The 21,907-nt window shown below is 40.5% G+C and overlaps 1 protein-coding gene across 2 annotated transcripts in view; it reads left to right on the top strand.

The window, feature by feature from the left end:
* LOC139756542 (galanin receptor 2a-like) overlaps positions 1-13,458 on the top strand; it is a 175,539-nt gene extending 162,081 nt beyond the window's left edge. For both annotated transcript variants that reach the window (XM_071676115.1, XM_071676106.1), the window contains exon 8: positions 4,916-13,458. In XM_071676115.1, the coding sequence (XP_071532216.1) occupies positions 4,916-5,194 (279 nt within the window). In that variant the 3' untranslated portion in view covers positions 5,195-13,458. The remainder of the gene's footprint in view (positions 1-4,915) is intronic.
* The last annotated feature ends 8,449 nt before the right edge of the window (positions 13,459-21,907 follow it).

The raw sequence follows: 21,907 nt of genomic DNA, 5'->3' as shown, positions 1-21,907 counted from the left end.
ACAACCCCATCCATAAACAAATTAAACAACCATGGAGACATCACACACCCCTGCCGCAAACCTACATTCACTGAGAACCAATCACTTTCCTCTCTTCCTACATGTACCACATGCCTTACATCCTCTATAAAAACTTTTCGCTGCTTTTAACAAAGTACCTCCCACACCATATATTCTTAATACTTTCCACAGAGCATCTCTATCAACTCTATCATATGACTTCTTCAGATCCATAAATGCTACATACAAATCCATTTGCTTTTCTAAGTATTTCTCACATACATTCTTCAAAGAAAACACCTGATCCACACGTCCTCTACCACTTCTGAAACCACACTGGTCTTCCCCAATCTGATGCTCTGTACATGCCTTCACCCTCTCAATCAATACCCTCCCATATAATTTCCCAGGAATACTCAACAAACTTATACCTCTGTAATTTGAGCACTCACTCTTATCCCCTTTGCCTTTGTATAATGGCACTATGCAAGCATTCCGCCAGTCCTCAGGCACCTCACCATGAGTCAAATATACATTAAATAACCTTACCAACCAGTCAACAGTACAGTCACAAACTTTTTTAATAAATTCCACTGCAATACCATCCAAACCCGCTGCCTTGCTGGGTTTCATCTTCCACAAAGCTCTTTCTACCTCTTCTCTGTTTACCAAATCATTCTCCCTACCCTCTCACTTTGCACGCCACTTCGACCAAAACACCCTATATCTGCCACTCTGTCATCAAACACATTCAACAAACATTCAAAATACTCACTCCATCTCCTCACATCACCACTACTTGTTATCACCTCCCCATTAGCCCCCTTCACTGATGTTCCCATTTGTTCCCTTGTCTTACGCACTTTACCTCCTTCCAAAACATATTTTTATTCTCCCCAAAATTTAATGATACTCTTTCACTCCAAAATTTAATGATACTCTCTCACTCCAACTCTTATTTGCCCTCTTTTTCACCTCTTGCACCTTTTTCTTGACCTCCTGCCTCTTTCTTTTATACATTCCCTGTCATTTGCATTATTTCCCTGCAAAAATTGTCCAAATGCCTCTCTATTCTTTCACTAATAATCTTATTTCTTCATCCCACCACTCACTACCCTTTCTAATCTGCCCACCTCCCACGCTTCTCATGCCATAAGCATCTTTTGCACAAGCCATCACTGCTTCCCTAAATACATCCCATTCCTCCCCCACTCCCTTTGCATCCTTTGTTCTCACCTTTTTCCATTCTGTACTCAGTCTCTCCTGGTACTTCCTCACACAAGTCTCCTTCCGAAGCTCACTTACTCTCACCACTCTCTTCACCCCAACATTCTCTCTTCTTTTCTGAAAACCTCTACAAATCTTCACCTTCGCCTCCACAAGATAATGATCAGACATCCCTCCAGTTGCACCTCTCAGCCCATTTACATCCAAAAGTCTCTCTCACGCACCTATCAATTAACACGTAATCCAAAAACGCTCTCTGGCCATCTCTCCTACTTACATATGTATACTTATGTATATCTCTCTTTTTAAACCAGGTATTCCCCGTCACCAGTCCTTTTTCAGCACATAAATCTACAAGCTCATTACTATTTACAACACTGAACACCCCATGTACTCCAATTATTCCCTCATCTGCCACATTATTCACCTTTGCATTCAAATCACCCATCACTATAACCCGGTATTGTGCATCAAAACTGCTAACAGACTCACTCAGCTGCTCCCAAAACACTTGCCTCTCATGATCTTTCTTCTCATGCCCAGGTGCATATGCACCAATAATCACCCATCTTTCTCCATCCACTTTCAATTTTACCCATATCAGCCTAGAGTTTACTTTCTTACACTGTATCACATACTCCCACCACTCCTCTTTCAGGAGTAGTGCTACTCCTTCCCCTGCTCTTGTCCTCTCACTAACCCTCTGACTTTACTCCCAAGACATTCCCAAACCACTCTTCCCCTTTACCCTTGAGCTTCTTTTCACTCAGAGCCAAAACATCCAGGTTCCATTCCTCAAACAAACTACCTATCCCTCCTTTTTTCTCATCTTGGTTATATCCACACATATCTAGACACCCCAATCAGAGCCTTCGAGGAGATTGAGCACTCCCCACATGACTCCTGTTTTTGTTTCCCCATTTAGAAAGTTAGAATACAAGGAGGGGAGGGTTTCTAGCCCCCGCTCCCGTCCCCTTTAGTCACCTTCTATGAAAAGTGAGGAATGCGTGGGAAGTATTCTTTCTCCCCTATCCCCAGGGATATGTATATATGTACATATACATATCAATATATAAACATATGCGCAGACATATATACTCATGTACATATTCATACTTGCTTGCCTTCATCCATTCCTGGAACTACCTTACCCCACAGAAAACAGCATTGCTACTCCCTGCTTCAGCAAGGTAGCACTGGGAAGACTGACAAAAAAGGCCACGTTTATTCTCACTCAGTCTCTAGCTGTCATGTGTAATGCACCAAAACCACAGCTCCCCACCCTCATCCAGATCTCACAGACCTTTCCATGGTTTATCCCAGACGTTTCACATGCCCATGTTGACCCTGGTATACCACATCGTTCCAATTCACTCTGTTCCTTGTACACCTATAACCCTCCTGTATTGTCAGGTCCCGTTTGCTCGAAATCTTTTTCACTACATCCTTTTACCTCCAATTTGGTCTCTCACTTGTTCCCTGCACCTCTGACACTTACATCCTCTTTGTCAATCTTTCCTCTCTCATTCTCTCCATATGTCCAAACATTTCAACACACCCTCTTCTGCTCTCTCAACAACACTTATTAATTCCACACATCTCTCTCACTTACTCGATCAAACCACTAACACCACATATTGTCCTCAGACATTTCATTTCTAACACATCCACCCTCCTCCATGCAACCCTATCTATAGCCCATGTCTTGCAACCATAGAATATTTTTGGAACTACTATTCTTTCAAACATACCTATGTTTGCTTTCTGAGATAACATTCTCTTCCACACATTCTTCATTGCTCCCAGAACCTTCGCCCTCTCCCCAAACCTGTGACTCACTTCGGCTTCCATGGTTCCATCCACTAATAAGTCCACTCCCAGATATCTAAAACAAACTTCACTTCCTCCAATTTTTCTCCATTCATACTTGCATCCCAGTTAATTTGTCCCTCAACCCAACTGAACCTAACCTTGTTCTAATTCTCATTTACTCTCACCTTTCTCCTTTCACACACTTTTCCAAACTCAGTCACCAACTTTGCAGTTTCTCACTCGAATCAGCTGCCAGAGCTGTATCATTGGTGAACAGCAGCTGACTCACTTCCCAGGCCCTTTCATCCCCAACAGACTGCATACGCACCCCTAACCACCCCTGCTGCTGACTGACCACTGGGAACCGATCATTCTCCTCTTCCTACTCGTACACATGCCTTACATCCTTCGTAAAAACTTATCACTGCTTCTAGCAGCTTAATTCCCATGCCATATTCTCTTAAGACCTTCCACTAAGCATCTCTTGTCAACCCTATCATATGCCTTCTCCAGATCCATAAATGCTGCATACAAATCCATATGCTTTTCTAAGTATTTTTCACACACATTCTTCAAAGCAAACCCTTATCCTTACATCCTCTACCACTTCTGAAACCACCCTGCTTTTCCCCAATCTGATGCTCTATACATGACTTCACCCCCTCAACCAATACTCTCCCATATACTTTCTCAGGAATACTCAGCAAACATACACCCTGTAGTTTGAACACTTGCCTTTATCCCATTGAAGCTGTACTTGTACAAAGGAAAGTCAGTAAAGAAGCTGCACAAGGATGGTTGCTGACCTCTCCCACAGCTCCAGAGTTGGTGTTTTATGGGTGGGATAGAGATTGGGAATGCCCAGTTGAAGCAAGAAATGAGATTGTAGGATCAGAGGTAAAAAGAGGCTGAGTGAATTGAAAGAGTGGTCGTGACAGTTGGAAGCTTGTATTTGGTGTTTAATTGTTTGTTTACATCAAGGAGGAAAAAGAACCTCAGTTCCTCTGGGATCATCCTAGTATCACATAACCAATCTTTGTGATGTACAAAAAATCCTGTGCATAGGGTATATCATTTCATCGATATGAAGACAACATTGCTTCATGGCAAGAAGTCAAATAGTTTTATATAGCTTGAGGAATTAGGGGGAAATATACAGTATATAAAGGCGAAGTAATTGAGGGTAGAGAAGTTATGAGGGACCCAAGATCCATGAGGCAAGCAATAGTTGTAATTGTACTGCAGTAAGCACAGACACTACCCTCAGAGTATAAATATAGGTAGAGGTTATAGTTTAAATTTTGATAGTATAAAGGAAAAATAGCCTTGGACAGGTGGGTTTCAGAGAGAAGAATGATATCAAGGGAGAAAGTAGACATTCAAGGGGATCGTGGGAGTCATCCAGCTTTCCTTAGCTAGTAGCACTATTCTCCCTCAGCACGGACACACCATGTGAGTGATGCAGTGCCATGGTTTTAGTTATAAAGGAAAGAAAAACTAGGGATTAGATATTTGTTATCTGCTGTTGGGTATAATGTATGAGAGGGATAGAGTGTGATTCTGTTGTATATGATGTTTCTTGCATCCTTACAGAAGCCTTATAAAGTATATGACAATATTATTACAGTGAGTGCTAATGAGAAAAGACATCAGTTGTTGTTGAAAGAAATATTGCCTGAAATTACCATGATACCTCATTTCACTTTGATGCTACCAAAGGTTTTCATTCATTAGTGGAGAAATACACTAGATATATTACATTTAAAAATTTTACAGGTGTTTTTTGCCATTTTAAAGCTAAGGCACAGCTGCTGTTGGTTTGATTCGTTTCATATATAATTCCCACAAACTGACAATTTTATTGGTTCTCTGGCAGGTTTTCTACAACTTCAACATTGTATTCATCCTTCTGCCATTTGTGCACTGCTGCATTAACCCCATCATATACTGCTTCATGTCCAAAAACTTCCGACGTTCAATGAAGCGGATGGTTGGAACCCCATGCCGCTCTTGTGCGCGTCGTTGCTGCTGCCACCGTAGGCGGCCTCCTCCCAGGAATCTTCTTAACCAGGTGGTCACCAGGAGCATTTATTCCTCATACTCACCAGAGGGTACCACTCGACACACAGATCTCGAGACTGTTTCAACTATGTAGATGTTGAATCTTCTTATCCTTGTACTCTCTCTTCACCCATGTCCGTTACTGATGCTGTTGCTTTAGAGTACTGCAGTAAAATTTTAGTCCCTGTATTTATATTATATACTAATTATAGAATTTATTGTTATAATATGACATGTCTTGGTCGATGTTCATTTGGCATCAGATTTTTCACACACATATGACCATTTTTTAAAACACATACACACACACACACACACTCACCTTAGTAATGTAGCAGTTAGAGTTACTGACTGTCGCACATGCACGTGCTGCCTGGGATCAAACCCACATATGTTCAAATCCTGGTCATGACAGCTGGTCCACAGTCCTCTCAGCCGTTCATCCTCCTTGGGGGCAGTCGATATAATGGGTACCGGGCATAGGCTAAGGTGTTTGGGTGTTCATACATACAGAGGAGTCAAGTCATGGTACTTATATACAAATTTAAGAGGCTGGGCAGTACAAGTATAAAACTTTCTCCCCATAATACAAAAACAGTAATCACACACAAACTCACACTCTCACATATGTCAGAGGGTTCTGTTTTGGTACCTTTACTCTTCTTGAAAAGTATAAATGTTTTGTTTAAGGGTATGGACCCTTACCTGAATGGTTGTAGATGATGCAAAAGTCATGAGGGAATTGAAAAGTGTGGAGGAATGCAACATCTTAAAAGGGGACTGGAACAGAGTCCAAAGTTGGTCTGATACACAGTTGATGTATGTAATTCAACCCAAGCAGATGTAATGAGGATGGGACAGAGTGAAAAAGGGCCTCACTATGACTATTATGCATTTGGAAAGAAGCCTCAGGGTTGTATATGTGAGAATGACTTGGGAGTTGATATTGACCTTAAACTGTTGCCAGAGTCCAACATCAGGAGAATAGTAGAGATGAAACGTCTGCAGGCAAATATCAAATATTTAGCAAGCTGCTCATATCCTCCATTTGGCCAAAACTGCATTATGCTTCTCATGTTAGGTCATTGTACCTAAAGAAACACAAAGAACTAATAGAGAAGGTCTAAAGGGGGGCAGCAAGGAAGGTAACAGAATGAAGAGAGCTTAGTTACAAGGAAGAGAGAAGAGATAGAGATGAATTAATGATGTCCTTTAAGTTTTTGGAACAGAACAATGACAGACAGTGAACAGTTCTTTGAGTGGTGTTGGGATGGAGGAGTCAGAGGCCATTACATGAAATTAATGAAGAAACTTTTAAAAAAGATGTAAGGGGGTACTTTTATAGTGCAAGTTGTGGATGAATGGAATAGAATTACAAAGGACTATGTTAATGCAGACATCATATGTAAGATTAAAGTTGTACACTTCCCGAAAAAAGTATCAGCCCCCTTTTCTCATTGATATGGTATATCACAACGTACAAAACCTTCTGAACAGTAATTGTGTAACATGTATTAATTTGGTAGACCTGCTTTCATAGTATCTGTGAGGTTGCCAGTTATTGTTTGGCTTATGTTTTATTTATGGTGAGTTGCTGTGCTCCATCTTTGATAGAATAATATGTTGATGTAGCAAAAATATGTCGATGGGAGTCAGAATTTTTCTTCTGGAAATCCGTGGATGATGCTAGTACCCAAAATTCATTGGAAAAACAGGTTCCTGTAATAATTCTGTCATATGTTGATAATATAATGACTTGTATAGTGGTAGGCATTGGCAATGCCTTATAGGATATGAAACTAATATTCATAGATATCTTTATTACTTGATAAATTAGACTTTCTAGCTAACAGTATTAAGTGACACTGTTTGGCCTGTGGAGAATAGAGGCCACCAATGCCTGTGTCTCTGGTGCTCTGAGTTTCTCCTAAGTCAACAATGTTCTGTTGACCTCAGCTTTGTGGCTATGCTGGATGACAATGTGATGAGCACACCTCATGGTTATTGCTACCCAGATGTGTTCTATGAGGTTGAGGTCTGGAGATTTTGAAGGCTGTAGCTACAGTGTAGTCTCTAGAGGGTCATGAAACCAGCATTTGATGACATTTTCTTTGTGTATGGGAAAAAGGGTGTTGCATCAAGGAACACCAGTGTCCTCACCAAAGGGAGAAGCACCTTTTCCTACATCTCCACATACTTCTCCCTCATGAACCATCCCATGCCATCATAAGCTAGTGTCCCAATACCACCTGTGGAATCCAACTAAATATTCCAGCAGATGTGTGCCACTTCTGCGAAAAGCTCTCATGTGTTCTGCATGATATGTCTGAACACATTGAATGTCAGCATGATTAGTAGATGAAGCAGATCTTCCATTAAGAATATACTTGTTTCTATGCTCCACATAGCAACTCCACAGCAGATTACGACATTGCGACAACACCTGTGTCACGTGAAGTTGCCGGTTGCCTCAAGTCGCATTGCACTACATGATAGTCTTGTTTATAAATGTGATTACAGTGATATGTAAGAATGATAATGCGTTAAAAGGTATGATAGACCTTTACTTCATACCGAATAATAAATGCAGTAGTGTTTATTTATGTTGTATGGTGTTGGAGTAGTGTAATACAACAGAAAGATAAACATTAGATTGTAGAGTTTTTACAATTTTATGACTTTACATGGAATTATTTGATGTGTAAATATTTTCTTGTGAATATATTTCATTACAAGCATAAAGAACACAAAACACACAGTCACAGAGAGAGACACGGTTAAGGAAATGAGACAGAGAGAGGGTAAAGATATTTTCTTTGTTTATTTTGCACTACAGCTATGAAACCCTGGCATCGTATGCAAAAAAGCTTTACCAATGCAGACTGTGACATTATCCCTGAAGCTAAGAGGTGTATAGGCATATTCTAGAATGTACTCCATACATTGCTCCATGTTGAGTTCTCTCGGTTTTGGTTTGCATGCTGGTGTTCGGCCATACAGACCACTAGTATGTGATTTGTTTCTGATTGTTGGCTCTTTGCATCTGAACTCTTGTTGAGCATGTATTGTGGCTTTAGAGTTAAAAGGATCATCACTAATGGCAGCTGTGATGGCCCTGTCTTGCTCAACAGTTGTGCAGCAAGGGTGACCTTTCTGTGGCTTGCCCTTGGTGGTGCCTGTGACAGCATGCCTCCTGATCCACCAGGTTACTGTGTTTTGGGAACTGCCAAGCTGTCTTCTTCCTGCTTAGGCCAATGACATGCAAGGGCGTGATCCTGCATTTTGTTCCTCATAGTATCTCTCTAGTGATTATCAATCCCATGGGTGTACTTGATGGCATTGTCTCATAATGCGTATCTGAAAATGTTAAGAGTTTCAGCATGAATCAATTTTGACCTCATCATTTAAGGTAGAAATAATATTGCAAAACAGTAAATCATAATGGCATTGTATTTGGATATAGCAGTATGATACTACTTTAATTACTTGCAAATGAATGTAAAGTTGGATCATTGCAATTCATATTTTGTTCAAAGGGGTTCAACTGTAACCTTGGGCCATGCGAACATAGTAATGTTATGTTCCTATTTGGCAACCCATTCTTTGGGGCTGACATATCAAAGGTGCTTAAATCAGTGGGGTTGCACATGACGTTAGAGGTTTTGCACATGGTATCACAGTTCATCCTACTTCATTACATTGTGATAGTAGGTGATGTACTGCAGACATGGTGATTATCAGGTGCAAGAAGAAAGGAAAAGTGTAACTCATAGTCAGGAATACCAACCCGACCAAAACTATTCAGCATATTGTATTGTGTTCATTTACAGAATCATTGGGCTTAGGGGACTGATACTTTTTTTATGAGATGGGGCACAGTGAATGTAAAGCTTCCTCCCTGTTTAGTACGAATTAGTAATTACATGCAGCAAAGATGGTAACAGAATCAAGAGAGTTGAGTTACAGGGAAAGGCTAGAGGCATTAGATTGACCCACCTTCAAAGAAAGAAGAGTGAGGGGTAACATGATTACAACTTTTTCAGTTTTTGAAGCAAATTGATGATGCGGACATTGATGAGTTCTTTGAGAGATGTTGGGGTAGAGTAACCAGAGGACCTAATGTGAAATTAAGCAAGAAACTTGTCATAAAAGATGTAAAGAAGTACATTTATAGTACAAGAGAGTTGAATGAATGGAATAGAATGAATAAAAACATAGTTATGCAGACAGCACCCATAAAATTAAGTTATTTGATAAGAGAATGTTCAAGAGATAGAGTTCCACGTATGTAAAACTCCCTCCTAGTACAGTACAAATAGGTAATTACACACCCACATATACAATTTATATTTTAGATATTGTATCCTATATTATATATATTATACACCAGGTTTGTTGTGACATTCTGTCAGATTTACAGTAAAGAAGTAGGGACCTTTTGTCTTAGATATAGAGGGAAAGGTATGAAAGAGAAAAGTGATTTATGGAAAAATATCAGAAAGCAAAGGAGCGTCAAGATGTTTAGTGACAAAAATATAGATAGCATTCCAGACAGCCAGCGTTTGCAAGGCACAAGAGAGCAAGAAATGAAAGGAGAAACAGAAACTTTGAAAAGAATACTTTTGACACGGCTGGAAAGAACAGGACTTTTCCATTAATTCATTTGTCAGTTGTCAGGTAAAGAGCAGCTTATTAGGAGTGAAAGGGAAGAAATATTGAGAATGATGTAATGATATGTGAGGAACTAAACTACCTGCACGAAAGTGTTCTTTGCATTGGAAGATATCTAGAAAGGATAACAAAATATTATATGGACTTGATCCATACAAGGCTTATGGTCCTGATGCTATTATGTCCTATTTGCTGCTGGAGATGGTTGCAGATTTGCATGGTAAACCTGTTGAAAATAATGTTTAAGATGCTACTGGAGACGGGTAGAATTGGGAATGGAAAGTGGTCTATCTGTCTATATATCTGATGCTTGTTCCCTTCTGGGACTCCCTAAAGGGGATGACCACAGCATTAGAGTCTCCATAACTAGCGAACTCCAGTGCTGCTTCTTAGCCTTTAGTGCCTCACCCTTAGCAGGCCACTGACACATGGCAAGTCTAACACATATATAAGAAAGAAGACTAGGAATAGGCACTGAACTGGTCATTGATAAGTGTGATTTGTATGGTTCAGGAAAAGGTGATTAGAAAACAAATAGATGAATTTCTGCTGAGGAGAAATTACCTAATTGAGAAACGGCACAGTAAGGTCATGTACAACAAACCTTTTAGATTTCTGCAAGTCTAAGACTAAAGGGAAGGCTGGGTGAATTGTATGTATCTGGACTGCCAGAAAACATTTGATGGTGTACCTCACGGGAGGCTGATTAAGTTGTACCACCAAGCAGGAACTGGATAGATCATCTAAGTGGAAAGGAGCAAAGGATGCATGTCAGAGGAGGCTTCTCCATTGGTTGATGTGAGCATTGGGGTACCACAGGGGTCTGTTGTAGGACTGTTACTCTTCTTGATTTATGTGAATGACTTGCACAAAGGTTTTTGTCCTACCTGAAATAAATGCAGATAATGCAAGGGTACTAAGGAAACTGAAAAGTGAGAATTACATCATCTCACAAGAGGACCTTAATAGAATCAAAAGTTGGTTTAACACATGGTTGATGAAGTTCACTTTGAGCAGATAAAAATTAATGAGGATAGGACACAGCAAAAGAATTTTTTGTAGGTGGAAGTAAGCTTCAGGATTCTGTGTGTTAGAAATACTTGGGCATCAGCATTGTGCCAAACTTTTGCTAGACTCGCACATTAGGAGAAAAGTTAAGACAGACTATCTGCTGGCAAATTTTAGAATAGCTTTCAAGTATATGAATAAGTAAGTATTCAGCAAACTGTTCATATTTTGCATGAGGTGAAAACTAGAATTGGAACTCCCTCAGAGGGGTGGCCATGGCAAGAGTCTCCATAACTAAAGAACTCCAGTGCTGCTTCTAAGCTTTTAGTGCCTCCCCCTGAACAGGCCACTGGCAGAGGGCAAGTCTGGTGCAGTGTTTGCAGAGGCTTCTATCTAATTTTCCTAATAACTACTAGTATGTAATGCTCCTACCTGTTGCTTCTACCTAATAATCCAACCTAAATGTTTGTACCTACTAATTCTGTCTAATGCTCCTACCATTTTTCCAAAAGGCAGGGCTTGCACATAGTTATCACCACAGGAAAATCCAGAGTTAAGTGTTGTCAAGTGTTATGTGTAACAAGAGAGACTGAATGTTTATGAACAGAGTGCCAGTGGTCCACATGTCAGTGAGGCAAAAAAGAAAACAGCTACCTGGATCAGAGGAGTGCAACGTGACAACCACCAAAGTGCTGGCACACTTAAGCATATGTCACTAACTGTCCTGATACCCAGGTGGGTAGTTCTGGTAACATACCTCCCTGGTCATTGGCTGCCTTCCATCTACTACTTGCCAAAACTAGAATATGCTTCTCAGGTTTGGTCACCACACCAAAAGAAGCACAAACAGCTAATAGAGAAGGTCCAGAGGAGGGCAGTAAAGTTAGTACCAGAATTAAGAGAAGTGAACTACCAAGAAAGGCTAGAGGCTTTTGAGTTACCCTTAATGGAAGAGTGACCTTATCGCAGACTTTAAGGTTGATGACATAATCATTAAATAGTTACTTGAGAAATGTGGGGATAGAGAAACCAGAGAACATAATACAAAGTTAAGCAAGAAAATTGTCACCGTAGATGTAAAGAAATAATTTTATCATATAAGACTAGTGAACGAATGGAACAAGATGATGTAGGACATAGTTAATACAGACAGTATACATAAACATAAAAAGTTGAATGAAAGAGAATGTTCAAGAGATGGGGGCCAAATGAGTGTAACCTCCATACAGTACCGTAGGTAATTACATATAAGTAACCAAGTAATTACACATACGGGAATCAGTTCAAGTTTCATTTAGGTGTTGTAAGATGAGAGAGGAACATAAGGATCTGGAAAATACAGCCATTTGGTGTGAACAGTATCAGTTTAGCATTTGCAATTCAGGAGGTATATAATCGAAGGAAAGGTGAATTCATTAAAAAGCAAATGACGTAAGATTGATATTTTCTAGTTGGCCTAGAGGCTGATCAGTCAGAGGAAAAGACTATACACACAGAATCTGTTGACAGTAAGGGGCAAGGAGGTGCTGGAGGAATAATTTTAGCCGGTGATCAGTTACAGGAAAGGACTAAAACACAGATTGATATAGAGAGGATTTGCTCCACTGCTAAGAAATAACCTTCTTAAGTTTCAGAATGTAGTTGTGGCCCATTCAAGCTGTATAATTGAAAGGGTAATTTTGGAAAGAGGTGCATAGTGTTGTTATACAATTTTCTAAAGAATTTTAATGATCATGAACAAGTACTGATGATGGGGGAATTCATGAAGAGATAGACAGGGAAATAAGATTCTTTTGGTGACAAGGAATCATAGAGACACAAGTTCTTGGTGCATACAGGAAAATATCTTATCCCAGCATGTCAGAGAGCACATAAAGATGAGAGGTACTGATACACCCTCATTACTAGATCTTGTCACATATGTTTGCATGCACCAGTTGGAAAAAGTGATCATGTAATGCTGCAATGCTTAAGTTTGATTATGTGGTAAATGAGGTAAGATAAAAGAGTAGAGATGAGACAAGACTTAGAAACTAAAAAGAACTTGACAGTTTCTATGGTAAAATGAATTGGGAAATTGAGTTTAGGAACCTGAGTGTTGTGCTGAATGGTTCTTTAAAATTTAAGGTGAAGGAGTTTGAACATGTACCTCTGTCCCCAAATACAGGAAAGTTAAAAAAGAGAGAGGAATGTTTCAGTAAAAGATGTTGAAAATTAAAGGAACGTTTTGGGGTGAAGATATAAGTGGCACTCCAGTCCATCAACAAGGAATGATATAGAAGGATAAAGGAGACTGAAAAGAATATTTTGAGCAAGTCGGGAGAAGTTGCAAAACTTTTTAATAAATTCATCTGTTACAGAGCAGCTAATAGGTGTAGGGATTCAGAGGAAAAAGTTGTAGAGGATGATGTGAGGATATGTAAAGAGCTAAAGTTGAAGTGTTTTTACAATGAAAGACTCGATAGTCCCCTCACCTGTGAAGTGGAATAGAGAGAAGATAATAAAAGGGATTGAGATGTGTATAAGCACCATGATGGTGATGTACTTTCATAACATGTGCTGAAGATGTGTAGTTACACTTGACAGACCTCTTGAAATGCTAGTCAAGCTGTCATTGGAGAAAGGAAAAGTGCTAAGGAGTGGAAAATCATATCTATCCATAGGAAAGGAGGCCAGGAAGAGGCTCAGAACTACAGGCTGATTCTTCCCGATAAGTGCAGTTTGTGAAAGTACTAAAAAAGATAATCATAGGTTTTAGAAAAAGGTTGTATATGGTGAACATCTTAGATTTCTACTAGAGAGAGAGCTCAGTACCAGAGAAAGAAAAAAGGCATGTTATATTTTTTGTATCGAGTGCCAGAAAGTAGTTAACAGAGTACAACATGGGAGGCTGAAGTTGAATCACTGGGGAAGACACCTTCGATGGATAGATTACCTGAATGAAAGAGAACATAGGATGCACATCAGAGGATCCCTCATGGAATAGATTGAGGTAGGCCACCAGCAGGGTTCTGTTCTGGGACCATTAATCTTTTTGATATCTAAGTGACCTGCCTGAAGGTGTGGATTTCAACCTGAATGTGTTTGCAGGTGATGCAAAGGTCATGAGGGAAGTGAAAAGTGTGCCATATTGCATCAAGTTACAAGGGAACCTTCACAGACTCCAAAGTTTTCCTGATTCATGGATGATGAGGTTCAAACTGAGCAAATGTAAAGCAATGAGGATAGGCTACAGTCAAAGCAGGCCTCAGTATGCATATCATCTAGTAGGAAATAAGTTGCAGGAATCTGTGTCTAAGAGAGAGTTGGGAGTAGACATTGTTCCTAACGTTTTCACCAGAGTCCCACTGGAGGAGATTAGTTAAGGAGACCAACTGTCTGCTAGCAAATATTTGCATTGTCTTCATGTACAAGAAAATATTCAGCATGCTGCCCTTTTCATACATTGAGGCTGAAACTAGAACATGCTTCTGAAGTTTGGTCACTGCACCTTGAATTAGCACAAAGAGCTAATAGAGAAAGTCCAAAGGAGAGCAACAAAAGATGGTACCAGAATTAAGAGATATGAGTAACAGCAAAAGGCTAGAGACCTTAAATTTGCATACCTTTAGATTTTTGAAACAAGTTTATTTCATAGATATTAAGTAGTTCTTAAAGAAATTTAGGGATAGAGCAACCAGATAAATAACAGGAATCTAGGAAAAGAAAATTAAGAAAGATCTTAAAAAGTAGTTTTATTGTTTAAGAGTGGTGTGTGAATGGAATAAACTGAATGAGGATAGGGTAGATGGAGACAGTATACAGAAATTTAAGTTGTACGATTGTAAAAAATGGGCTAGAGATGGGGCTCCATAAGTGTATAACTCCATGAACAGTACAAACAGGTAACTGCACACACATAGGAGGAGGAAGTAGAGCAGAAGCTCTTCAGATAGGCTAAAGCTTCTACAGGTTTTTTTACAAATAAGTGGAGAGAGTGTACATTATTGAGGGTCTATATAGATGCAGTTCTTAAAACTGTTTGTTAGTTGTAGTATGGTGATGACTGAAGAGAGATAAAGTTAAGTCAAAGAGGTTTTTCTTTATAGCCCCATGAGAAGCAGTTGCCATTCAATAAATTCAAATTCATTTTACTTTTGACCACCCAGAACTCCTTCACTAACAAAAAACAATTGCATGAAGAAAACAGAAGAGATTAAGTGAACAGGTAACTCTGTGGAAGAGAACATTTAATTTGGAATCGTGAAATATAGTTCAATGATTTTATCCATTATGCAGATGAATAATCTTTCTTAGAATCTGAGAGCATCATAAGATTACAAGCACCAAGAACTTGGCAAGGCCAGTATTTTGGAACATAATATAGACACAGTGATGAAAATCGGAAGAAAAAATGGAATTGAATGATGGAATCTGGCTACTGTCAGTATGGCTAGAGATTATGTATGTAGTGAATTTAGAGCCCAAAGTGAATTAATCACTGCTCATAGACATGTATTAGGAGATAAATTCATTAACCTAATACAAACACATATCTGTGTGAAGAAAATCCTTAAGAAGATGTAGAAAAAATAGATGGAACCAAGTTGCATAATCTGGAATTATGAGGAAATTTATATAGTTGGGGAGATTACTTCTTCATAATTAAAGACTATTCTTGGACATCTGGGGAGCAACGTAAAGACAAGTCATCTGCTGGAACTATTTGAGCAGAGGAGACAGATCCTAGCTGCTGATTCTAGGTAGCCACACCTAATCCATTATATTTTAGGGAGAAGATGATTTGGAAGGAGGTAAATAAAGTGCATTAGACAAGAGAACAAATAGGAACATCGGTGAATGGGGCTAATGGGGAGGTAATATCAAGTAGTGGTGAAATGAGAAGGAGATGGAACGAGTATTTTGAAGGTTTGTTGAATGTGTTTGATGATAGAGTGGCAGATATAGGGTGTTTTGGTTTAGGTGGTGTGCGAAGTGAGAGGGTCAGGTAGAATGATTTGGTAAACAGAGAAGAGGTAGTGAAAGCTTTGCGGAAGATGAAGGCCGACAAGGCAGTAGGTTTGGATGTTATTGCTTTGGAATTTATTAAAAAAGGGGGTGTCTGTTGTTGAGTGGTTGATGAGGATATTCACTGCATGTATGGTTCATGGTGCAGTGCCTGAGAATTGGCGGAGTGCATGCATAATGCCATTGTACAAAGGCAAAGAGGATAAAGGTGAATGCTCAAATTACAGAGATATAACTTCGTTGAGTATTCCTGGGAAATTATATGGGAGGGTCTTGATTCACAGGGTCAAGGCATGTAAAGGGCATCAGATTGGGGAAGAGCAGTGTGGTTTCATTTGTGGTAGAGGATGTTTCAATCAGGTGTTTGCCTTGAAGAAGAATGTATGTGAGAAACACTTAGAAAAACAAATGGATTTGTATGTAGCATTTATGGATGTGGAGAAGGCATATGATAGAGATGCTCTGTGGAAGGTATTAAGAGTATATGGTGTGGGAGGTTAGTTGCTTGAAGCAGAAAAGTTTTTATAGAGGATGTAAGACATGTGTATGAGTAGGAAGAGAGGATAGTGATTGGTTCCCAGTGACTGTCAGTTTGCAGCAGGGATGCATGATGTCTCCACGGTTGTTTACTTTGTTTATGGATGGGGTTCCTAGGGAGGTGAATGCAAGAGTTTTGGAGAGAGGGGCAAGAATGCAGTCTGTTTTCGATGAGAGGGCTTGGGAAGTGAGTCAGTTGTTGTTCACTGATGATACAGCGCTGGTGGCTGATTCAGGTGAGAAACTGCAGGAGTTGGTGACTGAATTTGGTGAAGTGGATGAAAGAAGAAAGCCGAGAGTAAATGTGAATAAGATTAAGATTATTAGGTTCAGTAGGGTTGAGGGACAAGTAAATTGGGAGGTAAGTTTGAATGGAGAAAAACTGTAGGAAGTGAAGTGTTTTAGAAATCTAAGAGTGGATTTGGCAGTGGGTGGAACCATGGAAGCGGAAGCGAGTCTCAGAGTGGGGGAGGGGGCGAAGGTTCTGGTAGTGTTGAAGAATGTGTGGAAGGTGAGAACGTTATCTCGGAGAGCAAAAATGGGTATGTTTGAAGGAATAGTGGTTTCAATAATGTTATGTGGTAGTGAGGCATGGGCTTTAGATAGGGTTGTGCAGAGGAGGGTGGATGTGTTGGAAATGAGATGTTTGAGGACAGTCTGTGGTGTGACGTGGTTTGATCGAGTAAGTAATGAAAGGGTAAGAGAGATGTGTGGTAATAAAAAGAGTGTGGTTGAGAGTGCAGAAGAGGGTGTGTTGAAATGGTTTGGTCACATGGAAAGAATGAGTAAGGAAAGATTGACAAAGAGGATATATGTGTCAGAAATGGAGGTAACAAGGAGAAGTGAGAGACTAAATTGGAGGTGGAAGGATGGGGTGAAAAAAGATTTTGAATGATTGGCGACGGAACATACAGGAAGGTGAAAGGTGTGCAAGGAATAGAGTGAATTGGAATGATGTGGTAAACCATGGAAAGTTTTGTGGTGCCTGGATGTGGAAAGGGAGCTGTGGTTTCAGTGCATTACACATGACAGCTAGAAACTGAGTGTGAACAAATGTGGCCTTTAATGTCTTTTCCTAGCGCTATCTCGCGCACACCGGGGGGGGGGGGGGGGGGGGGGGGGGGGGGGCATTTCATATGTGGTGGGGTGGTAGCGGGAATGGATGAAGGCAGCATGTACGAATTTGTACATGTGTATATATGTATATGTCTGTGTATGTATATGTACGTATACTTTGAAAGGTATAGGTATGTATGTGTTCGTGTGTGGGTGGGTTGGGCCATTCCTTCATCTGTTTCCTTGCACTACCTCGCTAATGTGGGAGACAGCGACAAAGTATGATAAATATGAATAATGAATATATATATATGATGATAGAGTGGCAGATATAGGGTATTTTAGTTGAGGTGGTGTGCAAAGTGAGAGGGTTAGGCAAAATGATTTAGTAAACAGAGAAGAGGTAGTAAAAGCTTTGCAGAAGATGAAAGCTGGCAAGGCAGCAAGTTTGGATGGTATTGCAGTGCAATTTCTTAAAAAAAGGGGGTGACTGTATTGTTGACTGGTTGGTAAGGTTATTTAATGTATGTATGATTCATGGTGAGGTGCCTGAGGATTGGCAGAATGCTTGCATAGTACCATTGTACAAAGGCAAAGGGGATAAGAGTGAGTGCTCTAATTACAGAGGTATAAGTTTGTTGAGTATTCCTGGGAAATTATATGGGAGGGTATTGATTGAGAGGGTGAAGGCATGTACAGAGCATCAGATTGGGGAAGAGCAGTGTGGTTTCAGAAGTGGTAGAGGATGTGTGGATCAGGTGTTTGCTTTGAAGAATGTATGTGAGAAATACTTAGAAAAGCAAATGGATTTGTATGTAGCATTTATGGATCTGGAGAAGGCATATGACAGAGTTGATAGAGATGCTCTGTGGAAGGTATTAAGAATATATGGTGTGGGAGGCAAGTTGTTAGAAGTAAAAGTTTTTATCGAGGATGTAAGGCATGTGTACGTGAAGGAAGAGAGGAAAGTGATTGGTTCTCAGTGAATGTAGGTTTGCAGCAGGGGTGTGTGATGTCTCCATGGTTGTTTAAAATGTTTATGGATGGGGTTGTTAGGGAGGTGAATACAAGAGTTTTGGAAAGAGGGGCAAGTATGTAGTCTGTTGTGGATGAGAGAGCTTGGGAATTGAGTCAGTTGTTCGTTGATGATACAGCGCTGGTGGCTGATTCATGTGAGAAACTTCAGAAGCTGGTGACTGAGTTTGGTAAAGTGTGTGAAAGAAGAAAGTTAAGAGTAAATGTGAATAAGAGCAAGGTTATTAGGTACAGTAGGGTTGAGGGTTAAGTCATTTGGGAGGTAAGTTTGAATGGGGAAAAACTGGAGGAGGTAAAGTGTTTTAGATATCTTGGAGCGGATGGAACCATGGAAGCGGAAGTGAATCATAGGGTGGGGGAGGGGGTGAAAATTCTGGGAGCCTTGAAGAATGTTTGGAAGTCGAGAACATTATCTCGGAAAGCAAAAATGGGTATGTTTGAAGGGATAGTGGTTCCAACAATGTTGTATGGTTGCAAGGCGTGGGCTATGGATAGAGTTGTGCGCAGGAGGGTGGATGTGCTGGGAATGAGATGTTCGAGGACAATATGTGGTGTGAGGTGGTTTGATCGAGTAAGTAATGTAAGGGTAAGAGAGATGTGTGGAAATAAAAAGAGTATGGTGGTGGTTTGATCGAGTAAGTAATGTAAGGGTAAGAGAGATGTGTGGAAATAAAAAGAGTATGGTTGAGAGAGCAGAGGAGGGTGTTTTGAAATGGTTTGGTCACGTGGAGAAAATGAGTGAGGAAAGATTGACCAAGAGGATATATGTGTCAGAGATGGAGAAGTGGGAGACCAAATTGGAGGTGGAAAGATGGAGTGAAAAAGATTTTGAGTGATCGGGGCCTGAACATGCAGGAGGGTGAAAGGCGTGCAAGGAATAGAGTGAATTGGAACGATGTGGTATACCAGGGTCGACGTGCTGTCAATGGATTGAACCAGGGCATGTGAAGTGTCTGGGGTAAACCATGGAAAGTTCTGTGGGGCCTGGATGTGGAAAGGGAGCTGTGGTTTCGGTGCATTATTACATGACACCTAGAGACTGAGTGTGAACGAATGGGGCCTTTGTTGTCTTCTCGCACACATGAGGGGGGAAGGGGGTTGTTATTCCATGTGTGGCGAGGTGGCGATGGGAATAAATAAAGGCAGACAGTATGAATTATGTACATATGTATATATGTATATGTCTTTGTGTGTATATATGTGTTTACATTGAGATGTATAGGTATGTATATTTGCATGGGTGGACGTGTATGTATATACATGTGTATGTGGGTGGGTTGGGCCATTTCTTTCGTCTGTTTCCTTGCGCTACCTCACTAAAGCGGGAGACAGCGACAAAGCAAAATAAATAAATAGATGAAATATATATATATTTTTTTTTTTTTTTTGCTTTGTCGCTGTCCCCCGCATTTGCGAGGTAGCGCAAGGAAACAGACAAAAGAAATGGCCCAACCCACCCCCATACACATGTATATACATACGTCCACACACGCAAATATACATACCTACACAGCTTTCCATGGTTTACCCCAGACGCTTCACATGCCCTGATTCAATCCAACTGACAGCACGTCAACCCCGGTATACCACATTGATCCAATTCACTCTATTCCTTGCACTCCTTTCACCCTCCTGCATGTTCAGGCCCTGATCACACAAAATCTTTTTCACTCCATCTTTCCATCTCCAATTTGGTCTCCCACTTCTCCTCGTTCCCTCCACCTCCGACACATATATCCTCTTGGTCAATCTTTCCTCACTCATTCTCTCCATGTGCCCATATATCCTCTTGGTCAATCTTTCCTCACTCATTCTCTCCATGTGCCCAAACCATTTCAAAACACCCTCTTCTGTTCTCTCAACCACGCTCTTTTTATTTCCACACATCTCTCTTACCCTTACGTTACTTACTCGATCAAACCACACATTGTCCTCAAACATCTCATTTTCAGCACATCCACCCTCCTGCGCACAACTCTATCCATAGCCCACGCCTCGCAACCATACAACATTGTTGGAACCACTATTCCTTCAAACATACCCATTTTTGCTTTCCGAGATAATGTTCTCGACTTCCACACATTCTTCAAGGCTCCCAGGATTTTCGCCCCCTCCCCCACCCTATGATCCACTTCCGCTTCCATGGTTCCATCCGCTGCCAGATCCACTCCCAGATATCTAAAACACTTTACTTCCTCAAGTTTTTCTCCATTCAAACTTACCTCCCAATTGACTTGACCCTCAACCCTACTGTACCTAATAACCTTGCTCTTATTCACATTTACTCTTAACTTTCTTCTTTCACACACTTTACCAAACTCAGTCACCAGCTTCTGCAGTTTCTCACATGAATCAGCCACCAGCGCTGTATCATCAGCGAACAACAACTGACTCACTTCCCAAGCTCTCTCATCCCCAACAGACTTCATACTTGCCCCTCTTTCCAAAACTTTTGCATTCACCTCCCTAACAACCCCTTCCATAAACAAATTAAACAACCATGGAGACATCACACACCCCTGCCGCAAACCTACATTCACTGAGAACCAATCACTTTCCTCTCTTCCTACACGTACACATGCCTTACATCCTCAATAAAAACTCTTCACTGCTTCTAACAACTTGCCTCCCACACCATATATTCTTAATACCTTCCACAGAGCATCTCTATCAACTCTTATCATATGCCTTCTCCAGATCCATAAATGCTACATACAAATCCATTTGCTTTTCTAAGTATTTCTCACATACATTCTTCAAAGCAAACACCTGATCCACACATCCTCTACCACTTCTGAAACCACACTGCTCTTCCCCAATCTGATGCTCTGTACATGCCTTCACCCTCTCAATCAATACCCTCCCATATAATTTACCAGGAATACTCAACAAACTTATACCTCTGTAATTTGAGCACTCACTCTTATCCCCTTTGCCTTTGTACAATGGCACTATGCACGCATTCTGCCAATCCTCAGGCACCTCACCATGAGTCATACATACATTAAATAACCTTACCAACCAGTCAATAATACAGTCACCCCCTTTCTTAATAAATTCCACTGCAATACCATCCAAACCTGTTGCCTTGTGGCAGTTGAGGGAATAATTGGTATACATGGGGTGTTCAGTGTTGTAAATGGAAATAGTGAAGAGCTTGTAGATTTATGCGCTGAAAAAGGACTGGTGATTGGGAATACCTGGTTTAAAAAGCGAGATATACATAAGTATACGTATGTAAGTAGGAGAGATGGCCAGAGAGCGTTATTGGATTACATGCTAATTGACAGGCGCGCGAAAGAGAGACTTTTGGATGTTAATGTGCTGAGAGGTGCAACTGGAGGGATGTCTGATCATTATCTTGTGGAGGCTAAGGTGAAGATTTGTATGGGTTTTCAGAAAAAAAGGGTGAATGTTGGGGTGAAGAGGGTGGTGAGAGTAAGTGAGCTTGGGAAGGAGACTTGTGTGAGGAAGTACCAGGAGAGACTGAGTA

Source organism: Panulirus ornatus, chromosome 2, assembly GCF_036320965.1.
Source record: "Panulirus ornatus isolate Po-2019 chromosome 2, ASM3632096v1, whole genome shotgun sequence".
Taxonomy (NCBI): Eukaryota; Metazoa; Arthropoda; class Malacostraca; order Decapoda; family Palinuridae; genus Panulirus; species Panulirus ornatus.
The sequence above is the reverse complement of the archived record's forward strand: the minus strand, read 5'-3'. Positions and strand labels throughout refer to the sequence as shown.